This window comes from Paroedura picta, chromosome 7 (genome assembly GCF_049243985.1).
Source record: "Paroedura picta isolate Pp20150507F chromosome 7, Ppicta_v3.0, whole genome shotgun sequence".
Taxonomy (NCBI): domain Eukaryota; kingdom Metazoa; phylum Chordata; class Lepidosauria; order Squamata; family Gekkonidae; genus Paroedura; species Paroedura picta.
Window position 1 is genome coordinate 33,741,561 of NC_135375.1, and position 15,267 is coordinate 33,756,827.

At 40.3% G+C, this 15,267-nt stretch overlaps 1 protein-coding gene across 5 annotated transcripts in view; it reads right to left on the reverse strand.

Moving 5' to 3' along the window:
* Positions 1–7,362: 7,362 nt before the first annotated feature.
* Positions 7,363–15,267, reverse strand: part of SV2C (synaptic vesicle glycoprotein 2C) — a 101,699-nt gene continuing 93,794 nt past the window's right edge. For all 5 annotated transcript variants that reach the window (XM_077347364.1, XM_077347361.1, XM_077347363.1 and 2 more), the window contains one exon: positions 7,363–14,566. In XM_077347364.1, the coding sequence (XP_077203479.1) occupies positions 14,383–14,566 (184 nt within the window). In that variant the 3' untranslated portion in view covers positions 7,363–14,382. The remainder of the gene's footprint in view (positions 14,567–15,267) is intronic.

Consider the following 15,267-nt stretch of genomic DNA (forward strand, 5'->3'; position numbering starts at 1 on the left):
ACTAGTCTATTGGCAGCAGAACCATGACACCTGTGTGTGAAAATGACATAATATGGAATTATTATGAACAGCTATATAGAATTTTCTGACACCATGAAACTTGCTGTCACGAAGAGCTGCAAGAGCAAAACGCACTGAGATTCTATTAAGTCACAGGCTGTGTTGTTGAGAAGATTCTAGAAGGTGTGCTCAAAAGTAAGCTAAATCAGACCTGAAATTTTATATACCTACAGTATTTGCTGGCGAATAAGACTTCCCCCCCCCCTGAAAAACATGCCTCCAAGTGGGGGGGGTCGTCTTATACGCCGGGTGCACTTCAGTTGGGATAGACATAGCTGCCCATAGTGGCCCATAGTACTGTATTTTGAGTGGAAATGTTGGGGGGGGTCGTCTTATATGCCCAGTCGTCTTATACGCCGGCAAATACGGTAAATCATTGCCCCCACCAGTCAACTTTGTTCCCACCCACCCCCCACCCAAAAAAAAACCCTCCAGATTATTCAGGCATTCCCCTCATAGGACGGGTGCTGCAGTCCCTTAATCTATTGTCTTCTGTATTTTTTCCAACTCTGCAAGATGATTTCTGAGATATGGCAGCCAGAAATGTAGGCAGTATTCCAAACGAGTTTGCTTTTTTTAAACTACTATCAAACGGAGTTATTTTCATTGAGCAATCCACAATAGCTTCATGATCTCTTTCCCCTTTATCTCTGCAAGTTCCAACCCCATCAGCATATATTTGTCAGTTTCCTTTTTCTCCAAATAGCATTATTGTGCCCTTTATTGCCAACTCACCCAATTTGGACAGATCTTTTGGAGTTCTCTACAATCCCCTTCCTGAGTATTTGGCACCATCCCATCTGCTATACTGCTCACTCCCAATTCTGGATAATTTATGAATAAATACATTACACAGCATCAGTCCCAATACCAGTACTTCCCTTCTACATAAAACCTGTCCATTTAGCCTACTCTCCTGTCATTTATAGTTTTCAGTCTATAGAAGAACTAGTCCTCTGATTCTACAACTGCTACTTAGGAGGCTTTAGTGAGGTACTTTGTCAAAAGCATTTTGGAAGTTCATAAGATCTACCAAGTCACCCTTATACACACACTTGTTAATCTTTTCAAAGGACTTGGTGAGGCAAGACATTAGTATAACTGGCCTGTAATTCCTGGATTTCCTCTGGGCCTTAAAAAATTATAGCTGGGAAATTGCTATTTCCTAGTTCTCAAGTATGGAGGCCAGTTTTGGCAATTCTACCTATCAGAAGCTCAGCACTTACATATTTGAATTATCTTTTATAAACCTTGCATATGCCATTTAGACCTGGAGACTTACTAGTTCTTAATTTGTGTAGTAATCCTAGAATTTCATTTCCTATTACCTCAATTTTACTAACGTATCCAGACACCCTTCTTAAAAACAGTCCCTTCAGGTGCCCCACATTTTTCCCTCTAGATGCAAATAATTTCTGTGACATCTTCCAATATTTCTTAAGCAATTTTTCATTTCTTTATTAGCCCATGGACCAAGGATTTCCCAGAATGATTTCTTATTCCTTATAGATTTAAAGAAATGTTTATTTTTTTGGTGTATTGTTTTTAGCAATTTCCTTCTCATATTAATTTTTTTGCTCTCGTCAAGTTACTTTTTTTGGGGGGGGAATGCTCTTTTCCATTTATAGTTTGGGCCAACCTTTTAAAGGAAAGCTTTGTATTTGTTTTGAATTTTATGGATTCTATGGCTTGGCTGGTGTCCTCTTAGACCTTTAGTACATTTCCCCATTTGAGATATGCATTGTGTGGGCTACAGGTTATATAATTTTAAAGAATCTTGGCAATATCTGACTCTAAGATTACCCTCCAGGTTCTTTCTAACTACTTCCCTCATACTACTTCCCCCTTTCTTGAAATCAAATGTCATCATGTTTGATTTTGGGGACAATTTTTCATTGACATCAATGCTGACAGGAATTGCATTGCAGTCGCTCTTCACAATCAATGCATCAACATTTACATCTTGCACCAGGTCTCAAACTCCACTCAGAACCAAGTTCAGGGTCACTACCCCTCTAGTCAGTTGCATGACTGTTCCACTGTACAATCATTAATGAAGTTGAGAAACCTCATCTCAGTGGCATAACTCAAAACACATTGTTCACGTAAGTGGTAGTTGAAGTCTCTGATTATGACATCTTCTTAGTGTAGTTGTTAAGAGCAGCAGCCTCTAATCTGGAGTACCACTCCCCACTCCTCCACATGCAACCAGCTGGGTGACCTTGGGCCAGTCATGGTTCTCTCTGAGCTCTCTCAGCCACACCCACCTCACAGGCTGTCTGTTGTGGTGAGGAAAGATAGGAGACTGTAAGCCATTCCTTCAGGTGGTAGAAAGCAGGGTACAAAAAACAGCTCTTCTTCTTTAAAAGCCTACCATATTTCCTCCTCCAGCTTGGCAGGCAGGCAAAAGTATGCCCTCACTTTTAAGTTACCTTTAGGGTCCAGTATGGCTGTACCTCTGTACAGCCATCAATACAAAATAATGCAATTTTTTGTTGTTGTAACGATGAAAAATGCATGTAACTGGTAAAATACATACTCACTGCAGAGAAAACTTCTTTATTTGACTATAATGGATATTCTTTTTTCAATCTGATGTACATTAGATATTTTTGCATTTATTACATGAGTAACAGATATTTGACAGATAGATGTATACACACTTCCACATTGTATAGATTTACACTGTACATTATCATTCTACACAGAACATGCCCTTTCACAAGTATACAAACAGCTTTCCCAAGGGGATTATATAAAAATACACTTGGCCTAACATTTTTGGCAGTTGGCAATCTGACACAGGAGCATACCAGAAAGATGTGTTCACAAATGTACCAGCTGTATTTGGAATAAAAAATCCAGAAATCTGAGAATGAGAATCGACTGATGTACAGACATGTAAGCACACACACAAACACACACACATAATGAGTTCTATTATCTAGAGTTACAGGGGGGTGATGATCTTGCAAAGCAGTAAAAATTCATAGGTGGCCAGAACCATTGCCAATTAAATTTTCATTGCAAAAAATTCCAGCTTTTTGCAATTTCTTTTCCTTGCTTGGTCCTTTAAGGCATGCATCAGGAAGCAAGGAGCAAATGACTGAAGATCATAAATTGTTGGATTGCTTCAAAGAATTTGCCAGCACTGTGGCTTTAGCCAGTCAGACAAAGACTAGCCTCAGCAACATTTTCTACCCCTGCACATCATTACGGATATATTTACAAGATAGTTGCTTTGAAATTATGCCTAAGAAGGGATGCAGAAATGTACATTTCATTTTAAAATTATTTTAACACCTGTCGCTGAAAATGTGTGCATTTTATTTCCAGCTATACCCTAATCATGGCCCTGAAATCTTTCAATTTGATGGAGCAGGAAATGCTGATTCAAGTAATCGATGCATACTCCATTATCTGTAGATAATAGTTCATGTGTTGCTAATGTTATATAGAGAGGGTTGAATCCAAACAGTGGCAAGCAGAACTGGTAGAAGGGATCTTAGAGAGCCAGCTTGGTGTAGTGGTTAAGAGTAGTGGATTGTAATCTGGAGAACTGGGTTTGATTCCCCACTCCTCCACATGCCTGGGTAAACTTGGGCTAGTCACAGTGCTCCATAGGGCTGTTCTCACAGAGCAATTCTGTTGTAGGGAGAAGAAAGGAAAGTTATTTGTAAGCCACTTTGGGACTCCAGGTAGTGAAAAGCAGGGTATAAAAAATCCCAACTATTTCTTCTTCTAGTTTTCTTCCTCATTTCCTTCCCAATCTCTTCTTAAATTCAGACATGATCTGCGATGCAGGGGGCTGCAAGGAAAAGGGCTAATCACAGAAATTACCTCCCCTTACACTCTAGGATGAACCATAACATGAATGCAGCCATTAGCCCCGATGGAGAACACCTTCTCAAGAACTAAATCAGAAAAGTGCTAATACACCTGTGACTTTCCAACAACGTTAAGTTTCCTAGGGGATAGCAGCAGTACCTGCAGGCCCACAGAGGCTTGTCTGATGCTATCCCACAACTTGATTCTTAATTAATAAATGTTCATGAAGACCACAGTATCCTCAATTTAGACAATCCTCAATTTAGAATTGAGAAATGGGATTAAATGGGTTTGAGAAATGGGATTAAAACATTGTGATTCGATCTCCATAAATTCAGGGCAAGAAGTACACAGAGTACTTAGCTGTCTCTCCTACTCACAAGTCCAACTTATGTAGCTCACAACTAATTTTCCTAAAGTTCCCATTCCAGAATCTGGGACATTTCTTTTGTTGTTAGGTGCAAGTCGTGTCCGACCCATCACGACCCCATGGACAATGATTTTCCAGACCTTCCTGTCCTCTACCATTCCCTGGAGTCCATTTAAGTTCGCACCGACTGCTTCAGGGACTCCATCCAGCCACCTCATTCTCTGTCGTCCCCTTCGTCTTTGCCCTCAATTGCTCCCAGCATTAGGACTGCAAGGCGAACAAACCAGTCAGTCCTAGAGGAGATCAGCTCTGACTGCTCCTTAGAAGGTCAGATCCTGAAGATGAAACTCAAATACTTTGGCCACCTCATGAGAAGGAAGGAATCCCTGGAGAAGAGCCTAATGCTGGGACAGATCTACATGACACTAAAACCTTATTTGAGCCTCTCGGCGTACTTCTCTGACTAAGCAGATTTTACATTCTCATTAGGATGTGTGAATCCAAAGTGGTGGCCTACACAAATGACATATGAGCCCCAAATTCTTACCCCTGAGTCCTTCATGCTACCAAGATGGAATCAGTATGTTCTCATTCAGCTGCAAATTACACCCCAATTGTTTGCCCTTACCATACACATTATTACGCTCTATATGAAGTCGCCTTCAGAATCCCGTTGTTGTGCAAGATTATCCTTCCTGCCTATGGCTTAATAGCTGGTTTTCCTTGCATTGGTTTTATGGTTTACTGCCAACTGTTACTTAGAAGACTGAAACCAGATTTTGACTTTTATCATGGCAGAGAAGCCGAGGGGCCGGAAATTATTGTGACAGATCAGCTACTGTAGTAAATCTTGCTTCTCATGTGATAGATGTATATGAGGCAGGAGGACAGCTGCTTGCATGTGATAAACTTATCATTTACACACTCCATGGCTGAGTCAGGAAGTTTCCTCCCTCTTCTTAACTTCTTGTGTTATGCAACCACTACCAGTCAGCACATGATGTCTCTAACTTTTCTGCCTTTGAGCTGATTTACACCATCCTGAGATGGTGGAAGAATAGCACTCTGAACTGCAGTGTCCCATTCATAACGGAGAGCTTTAGTGACTGTAGTGCCAAAAAACAAGCAAGTGATCTTCCAGCAACAGAATGCCATGTGACCAGGCTCTCCCTGATGTGTATAGAGAGGCTCCAACCCATAACTTGGGATCATCTCTCTCTCCCTCTTTTTTAGCTGTCATTACTGCAGCTGAACGCATCTGTTCTGAGGCCCCAGAATCTAAAGCTTCTGAAATAAACCAATGCACTTAAAAAAAAAAAGAAATCCCAGGAATTTAAAAGGATAATGAACATTTTGGTATGGCAGTGCCACTGCAGTTGCCTAGGCCACAGCAACATACATAAACCTGCTTTGCTGGTCTTTGGAGTGTAAACAACCAGTGTTGACAGCAGCATTAGTTCAAAGGGCTAAGCTTTTGCCAACCTGTCTTCCACCTTGCAGGCAACCCAGAAACTCCAGTCGCCTATCGATCAGAATCACCCCTCTACTAGCAGCATGCCAGAATTTGGAATCTTCCAATGCCCTTTGGTCTACAGGCCTTGTTTGTTGGTGTGGGAAGAAAAATCTCTTTTGCTGACTCTTCAGTCCTGCAGTTAAACACACCCACTCTCCCCTGGACAGACTACTGAAATCACTTGCATAAGGAAAGGGAGACGTGCAATGAATGCCAGGGCTATGGAATAAACTCTCTTTAACCCCTGTTCCCTCCAGGTGTCTTTCTGTTAAACAACAGCAGGATGAGCTGCATGTGACATTGATATACCAGGCTGGATTTTATGAAAGGTAACAGTTAATTCAAAGGCACCTTGGCAATGGCTCTGTTCCTGACTGGTCAAAGACCAGTGTTAAAAACACTAACAAGCAATTGACAGCTGTAAGAACATTACTAGAACGATAGCGCCACTTCAGCAGAAACAACAGAGGAGCAGAAATCGCAGACATTAAAGACTGGCTGTTGCCATTACTGTACAGATGCTATTTTGTTAAACTGAATGCAAACATTAATGAGAACGTACATTGCATCAAGTGAGAAAATAAAAAAGATAGAACTCTGGTCTGTCCTTATTTGTTGGATGCTTTCTTACTCTCTGTTGCTTCACTTTTGGTCACCATGAATGAAGTAATAAAAGTATGTGTGATGGTAATAAATCCAAGGCCTGTGTCCTATTCATTACGTTATCTTTTTTCGCAAGTCAAACAATGCAAAGTACTTTAGTTGCAGCACCTGAATTTTATAGGCATTTAGGAATGTTGTGCCAGAAAGGGAAGCTTGATGTTTTAAGACTGGGAGAAAAACTGAATGATGAACCAAACAAGAATTCTGAGCTCAGTCCAGCCCACAGTAGGTCTCAATAGGAGTGATTTAAATATATGGTTCACTGTTCCACCTAAATCATATTCAAATTACTAGCATTTTTATTAGACATATTTTTTCAAGGCAGATTTTATGTCATTCATAAAATGTGTTAATCATATTTGAGGGGGGCTGTTGCTTGGTGTTATCGCGTCTGCTTTGCATGTAGGTTTACTCCCAGGTTTAATCCCTGGTATCCTTAGATAAAATGACCTGGGAGCAGGTGATGTAAAAGACACCTGGCCTGATATCCGGGACAGCCACTGCAAGTCAGAGTAGACAGTATTGACTTTGATAGACCAATGGGCTGTTTCAGCAGAGACAGATCCATGTGTGTTCACACACAGAAACGAGCAAATATAACTATATACATATAATCACTCATATATACAACATATCCTTGGGATTTATTACTTGTCTGGTAAAGGTGCTCCTTATCTTTGTATCTGAATTTGTTTTGCCATCTCTCTCCATTTCCTTCTACCAGAAATGTGGATTTGGTGTTGTTCAGCATGGAAACTCCATATATGAGAAAAATTAGTTGTGTGTTTTAATATAAGGGTACAACAACAGGTTAAGAAAGATAACAAAAAAGCAGGGGTAGGAAGCAAAAAAAGTACAAGTAAATCAGTTTATCTGCTAAGGGGCTGGACAGTAAGACCATTTATGCACTGGGAACTTCACTGCTGCAGCTCCCGTGCAGGAGCACAAATCGGGGGCAGATGAGGTGCACCAGGCCAAATGCTCCCCCGTGGGAAGAGGTGAGGCAACGTGCCGTGACTAAAACTCCAGCCTGCAGCCCAGCATAAAACCTCCAGTGCATAAACGGTCTAAGAGGTGCATTTTAAAAAGAGTTTTAGAAAAGCACTGCAAACTGCAGGTTGTTTTTAACCATACTTTCCACCTCTAGGTCCATTCTAGGTTTTCTCCTTTGTTTATGCACTGATACATTAAAAAATTAGAAGGTGCAATATAATAGTGAATGCAGTATGGGATCCTTGGCAATGACAGCAAAAAAAGGCAACACAATGATTCTAAGTTAGCTACCTGAGCTAACTAAAAGTATTATCTCAGTGTGAAAAGCAAACACTTCATACAAAATATTTGGAAAGGGACTAAAACTTTAACAGCAAGTACTACAGTACCAGGCTATGACATGTCCGAGATCACTAAAACATACAAAAAAGAAGAGCTGAAACAAGGTGAGAAAGAAATCCGCTTCCTTATAAAGGAAGTACTTTTTCACACAATATACAACTGCCCTAGGGGACTCGTTACCACAGGAAGCCATAATGGCTGCGAATGGATTTTAAAATGGATTAGATTAATATATGGGCTGGAATCCAGAGAGCAACTTCAGATACCTTTGAAAGACTTGCACAGATTTCAACTTTCCTTTTTGAAACGGCAAACTTCCCAGGCCATATCACAATTTATTTTTGAAAATTCAGTTGATAGGAAAGACAAAACCCCAATGGATGTGTGCAATTGGTCACATAGACCGTTTACGCACTGGGAACTTCCGTGCCCCAGCTCCTGTGCAGGAGCACATATCGGGGGCGGATGAGGTGCACCAGGCCTAATGCCCCCCATTGTGGGTGCAGGAAGAGGTAGGGCAACCTGCCACAACTAAAACTCCAGGCTGCAGCCCAGCATGAAACCTCCAGTGCACAAATGGTCATAGCCATGATGGTTCTGTTTGTGGCTAGTAGCCATAACAAAACCAAATGTTAATGAGAGACAGGAATCCTTTGGCAGGCAATATAAGATACTGTCATAACTTCCAAACCCCTGAGTCATTTTGCCTGATCGCTACAGACAAACTCAATGATTTGCTAGGACGGAGAAATGGTTTCACTCATCATCGCAATACTTTTATTCTTAAAGTGGAAAATGGAGATGAGGACACAGAAATCACAGAATAGATAGAAACATTCAAGCAGAGCTTCTAGTAAAATGACTGTTCCATTTCCTGCTGTTTCCTGACAGATAGCTGCAGACATCATATGAAGCAGGTCTTCAGTAGTATGGTTGATGAACAGGAAGTCAGGAAATTCAGAGGAAAACGAATATAAAGTGCTTGCTTATTCCGGGATTTTAATGATGGTTTGTTCTGCCTTAAGTTCCTAGAAGTAAAAGCGTCAGGCTGCTGGAAAACTTGTCACCATTGAGGGCCAAATCAGATTAAAGTGCTTATCCTTTCACCCCATGTGAGAAAATAAGGCAGTTTTCAAAATCGATCAACAAACAAGCAAGAGTGTAGACTTGCCATCAACTTTCACACAATGTATTAAAAGGTCCTGCCTCCCAGCCCATGTGGCAACTCTCCTTAGCACAACAACGCCCTTTGCTGATTCTTCCCCAACAGGTAAAAACAGCGGCAGCCAGCTCATGGGTGTTGTCAGCTTTACGGAGTGACTTTCCAGAAAAATTGAGGAGGGACTCTAATGGCATTTTGGAGGCCCTGAAAAACTGGGCTTTTTTAGAGGCTCTGAGGCTCCCTTTCCTACTTTCTGACCAAAAATGAACTTACAAAAGTTTCAGAAAGACAACAAGTTGCATTGGATTCTAGCTGAAGTGCAGTTTTAATCACCTTCCCATTATTTTATCTGTACAACTGCAATTGGGAATGGCTTTTTAGTGGGGTTTCTTCCATGAACACAAATGTGAGAAGAAAATAAAACTTGCCTTTCATGATGTAAGTTTACCATACTATCCCTCTTCCATGAAACTGAAAGTGTTGGAGAGGTGAATTTTGCAAAGGTCACCATTGCCGGTTTCCTTTACTGTCCTTTAAAACAAATACTTTTGGAAGAAATCTATTTTCACCAAATATAGGAAAATGTTACCAGCTTACCCTTTTTGGCTGCTTCCACAGCAGTCACTAATATTAAGAAATGGGGGGGGGTATTTTTCCATCTAAAGGGCTTTTTGAACGACACTTTAATTAAACTCTATTGTGAGTCTCATTAGAGATCAGAGAAGTTATTACTGTTATCACCTGTTACCATATGTAATCTGTATCTCTTCCTGAGCCCTCGGGGAGGGCGTTAAATAATAATAATAATAATAATAATAATAATAATAATAATAATAATAATAATAATAAGTAGTAGTAGTAGTAGTAGTAGTAGTAGTAGTAGTAGTGGTAGTGGTAGTGGTAGTGGTAGTAGTGGGCACCGCATTGAGGTGGGCTAAAAGAATCCCTATGGGATTGCATCACAGTTTAGTTGCAAATAAATATAGCCCAGCCTCTGAGAAAGAGGCAGATGGAGAAATGTCTCCTGCATCAGCTATCCCATGACATTTAAAATAAGAAAAAGTATTAGGTCCTGTTAGATCTATCACCAAATAGATTTGTTTAGACCTGAATTCATATAAACTTGGATTATCATTCAGGAATCTTCTCTTGAAGAAGAAGAAGAAGAGTTGGTTCTTATATGCCGCTTTTCCCTACCTGAAGGAGGCTCAAAGCGGCTTACAGTCGCCTTCCCATTCCTCTCTTGCTCATGTCAATGCAGTCTGTAAGTAGTCCTTATGTTGTTATGTTTTTTATATCAATGGCTATACTGACAGTTTTTCTGTGATCATCACTGTGAAGAGAAAATTTGTCAGAAGATCACAGAATCATATAATTGGAAGGTACCTCCTAGGTCATCTAGTCCAACCCCTTGAACTACACAGGACACCCACAACCCTATCGCTCATCCAATTTCTGTTCTCCAGTTGGATTTCAAATGTAATGTGTTACAGTGGTGCACCTTTTTCTTATTTGAGTTTTCCAGCCCACCTGTTGCCTGCTCTGTTGAATCTTCCTCTGGATTCTCTTAGATTAGACTCTATTCCCTACTCATGTTGGGAAGTGGGGAAAGCTGCCCACGACAAGAGTGGTGATCGCCCAATATCATGCATGAGACAGTTCAGACAGAAGAAATGAACTTTTCCTTGGACATTTTATCCTGCTTCCCTCCTGGTTTTGAAAAACTCTCTTTTATTATTAAATAAGATTCTAGCAAGACTATATTCCTCTGCAAGGATGTTAATCAGTTCTGAGATAGTAACAGGGAAGATTTTCACATTACCGTTCTAAACCAGATGTTACTTCTTGTTGGCCTTATTTTGAGTTAAGCGATACAAGGACACAGTTTCCTACAGTGAATTTCCTTCCATTGAGCTGCCTCTGAAGCACTGTGGTCATTTCAGACAGTGCTACTTTTCCCCTGCCCTTTTTTGCCATAGGATCTTCCTCTGAGGTTTTTTTTTCATATTCTAGATTGGGTGCTGTAGTGCTAAACCAATATAGCACTGAAGTGCCACAGCAGCACCATTGAGATGTCTTGATTCCAAATGGTTTAGCACTAGAGCACTCAATTTGGAACTCCTCACACACACACACGAAAACCTCTAAGGAAGACCACATGATGAAAAAGGGCACGGGGGGGGGGGGGGAAAGCATTATAGGAAACATTATGGACATTTTAAACAGCACCCCACAATGATTCAGAAACACAACAAAGGGATAGAAAATGAAAGAAAGCAGTTTCTCACAAAAGCGGCTCAACCACTCTTTGCTAACCCAACACAAGTGGGTTTGTATGAACACGTAAATACGTTCCACTAGCAAACCAGTTACTAAAACAGGGGTGTCAGAAAAAAACCAATAGCAACCACTTACTAAAATTGGATACAAAGGCAGTTTGAAAACTGACACAGACATAATAATTATGACTTTTTAGTATGGTGGCCCTGTTTCAGAGATGGTGCTTGCTTTTCTTTTAAGCTTACTTATGGCTCTGGATTTTTCAGTTGATTAAATTTGTGAAGAAAGCAGACAAAAAACACCACATTGTTGATCTAAATAGATGCACATGTCCAAACCATGGCTTTCAGCTGGTGGCTGATCGCCACTCCCAATCTGTGCAGAAGCTTCAGATTTCATTGTGAGAAGTATTAGGAAAATGCGATTCCTTGTGACTAAGCTCAGATTAAAAAAAATTCTTCCCTCCAAATGAAAGAGAAGCTGTGAAGTACTGAATTTAATTATGGCTAGCAGCAGATGAAAAACATCTAGGTGACTTTGTTGTTCTCCTACTTCACAGGTATTTCAGGTCTAGGCATGCCCAGAGGCATTTGCCAAGGGATACTTAGCCAGAAGGCTGCAGACTTGAGTTTGTGGAAGATCAGTCAGAAGAGAGACGGAGCAGAGATCCTTCCATCTAGTTTTTTTCTATTTACTTTCTTTTTTGTGTTATATCGGTCCTCATTGGGAAGAAAACAAACAATACAAAAAGCTACCATATTTGCTGGCGTATAAGACAACTGGGCGTGCAAGACGACCGGGCGTATAAGACGACCCCCCAACATTTTCACTCAAAATATAGAGTTTGTTACATTACATTACAGTACTATGGGCCACTATGGGAAGCTATGTCTATCCCAACTAAAGTGCACCTGGCGTATAGGATGACCCCCCCACTTGGAGGCATGTTTTTCAGGGGGGGGGAGTAGTCTTATACGCCAGCAAATACTGTATTTTTTAAAAGTGGTAAACACTGAGACTTACATCCATAAACTAATGAATGCAAACATGAATAATACAAATCTCTACTGAAATTTGTGGGAAAAACATCATTTTGAATTAGATCTTCATATCAGAGTGCTTGTGTTTTATTTAAAATATCTTGAAAATGAACTCATTATAGGTTACCACTTGAACAAGATGATGGTGGGCGATTTTGCTGAATCTACTCTCTTGACTGCACTGGCTTGCTGACCCTGAAGTTCCCCTGATGACCTCTATCAGATTTTTGGAATAATAAGCGGCTTCTGGGGAAAGGGGAGGAAAGATCTGAAAGTTATTTTAAATCCCACTAAAATCAGTTGAACTGAAGCATGTTGTTAAGGCATGTGTACCTTTCTCTGGGTATCTTTTGGACAAATTTGAGAGGGCCAGCAGCTGGATAATTTGTCAAAAGATACTTGCTTATCTTTGTTTTTCTTTCACTAGTTTAACAGGTACTTTCCACACTGTTGGGGAAAAGAGAGGGCATGATGAATGTAATCCTCCTAACTTGACACAATAACTGTCCCAAGATTATTTTTCTTGCTGATTCTGCAGAATTAAGGAAGCACGTGGTCATCTGTACTGTCCATTAGCAGAACAGAAGCAGTGCAGTGAATTTACTGCCAGTCAAAGAGGCAGCTAAGGATACTTTTCCAAAATACTTTGTAAAGGCCTTTCAGCTTGGCTAACGAAACAGGTGGAATATATCACAGATACTACAATTATTTTATATACATTCTTCCTCTGGAATAATTTTATTACAAAACTGGGAAGTGTCCTCTGGTTTTCTTTCAGGTAATTGTGCAGAAAGGCTAGCACACTAAAATACAAATACTGGAAAATCTTTTTATTAGTAATATTTTTCTGTGCTGAATGTAAAAAAAATTCAGCTGTGATAGTATAGCTGATAGTATAGCTGTTTTATTAATCTCAAATGCAACAGATGATCTGAATTTCCGGAGGAATTTACATCAACTTTTTTTATGAAAAAAAAATTGCAGTGCATTCTTTTCTGAGAAAGCAGGACATCTACAATAATTACAATCATTAGGTCATCTTGTTTAATGCTGTTTAATGCTTGTTTAAAAGGCTTTGGACAATGCTACTGACACCAGTTATAGTGAAACTAATTTAAACCGAACAAGTGGCATTCAGTTATGTGGCTCCCAATTACATACAGTGAATCATTACAGGTTTAAGTTACTAGACTGGCCTTCAAACTGAAGATCATTTCAGTTTATCAGGTTGTCATTTATGCCACATTTCCCCCACATGCTTGTACTCCACGATAAACTAAACACAGCAGAGAAGTGGCATCAAGCACCTTATTCTTGCATAGATACAATGTCCATGTAAGAATGTACTGTAAGCAGGGGTAATCAACCTGTGGTCCTCCAGATGTCCATGGACTACAATTCCCATAAGCCCCTGCCATCGTTTGCTGGCAGGGGCTCATGGGAATTGTAGTCCACAAACATCTGGAGGACCACAGGTTGACTACCCCTGCTGTAAGGACAGTCCTGAAGGATTAACCCAAGCGTCCATTTCGTTCAGCATTCTGTTTCCCATAGTGGTCAACCAGATGCAGCCCATGTAGAAATGAAGTTAATAGCATTCCCTTCTTGGCCCCAAGCAACAGGTGAATGGACAAGGAGGTCTCGTCTACTGATTATGACAGGTAGGTGTTGATAGATTTATCCTCTGTGAGCCTCTCTAGCCTATTTTAAAGACATCTAAGCTAGTGGTGATGATTAATTGAATACAGAATACCATGAATCAGCCATTACTGGTTTCAACAATGATATGTTATTTATACTATTTAAACTACAAAATGAAAACAGGCAGTTTGGGGAAGGGAGAATTTATAGTTTAATTAAGGTTGATGGAACTATCTCCAAATAATTCATCACTGAATTACCCCTTTTAGCCTGAAATAGAATGGGCTACCTGTGGGTTTTTATAAAGCTTTAACTGAATATATTTTCTAATGTTTAGTCACAGCTCTTTCATTGTGAGAGGATGTTTTTGCTACAGTCACCTTCCATGCACCGAGAATCTGAAGCCTTTGCCTTCAAGTTAGGAAATCTTACACTTAAAAAGAGAAGAAAACAAACTGTAAATGGCTTTTTATCCACAATATTTTCTGAGTTACATCAACACTTGGGTTCTGGTGTCAGGAAGTCGTAGTCCTACCAGACCTCCACATACTAGAACTGTAGAAGCCAAGAGAATAGGAATTGCTTTGGTGATGACTACAAGGGAACCAAATATTAAGTTTCCAAGAACAGCTGCTGCTTTGCATAGTGCATTTAAAAAGCCAAAGCCTGTTGCCCTGAAAGAGAGAAAAAGAGAGAGATAAACGGACAGTTAACCACTAGAAAGACATAAACATTTCAAGATGGAAAATTAGGGGGTGGGTGAGAAATGAAGAGATATACAGTATTTAAAACTGACCACCAGCCAAAGAGTTCCAAAATGTACTAATATAATTAGGGAAAATATACATCCTAGAGGTCTGAAATCATTCTTCTTTTATTGAATATCCAACACTGCTAGAAAAACATTATACAAGTGTTTTGAAGTCTTCACCAAGTTGGAGTCCGCAGTGTTTTGAGCCAGGTCCAAACTAGAGATTTGTGGCTACCTGGCACCTTGACCCTCTAGAACAGCAGTCCCATAGCATCTGGGGGGGGGGAATGTTTCCCCATGATTATATATTACATTGGTTCTGTAATGTCTGAAGATGACTTCACCAACAAAATTCATTTGCATAATCAATAACTGGGCTGCCAATGGAGGGCCACTACTTTTTATTGCATCCAAATAAATTAGATGTTGGGGTAGTAAGATAAAAGTGGTACCTGTCTGTTTGCCAGATATCAGGAAGTCTAACGGCATAACACACCAGGCAGACAGTGTTCACAAAACAAAGCGATAAATCAGCTTGTGACAAGCAACAATTCACCTGCCTTTAGGTGATCTGCCTAATCAACATGGGTGCTCTGTGGAAATGCTGAGGAGACCTCGCCCAGC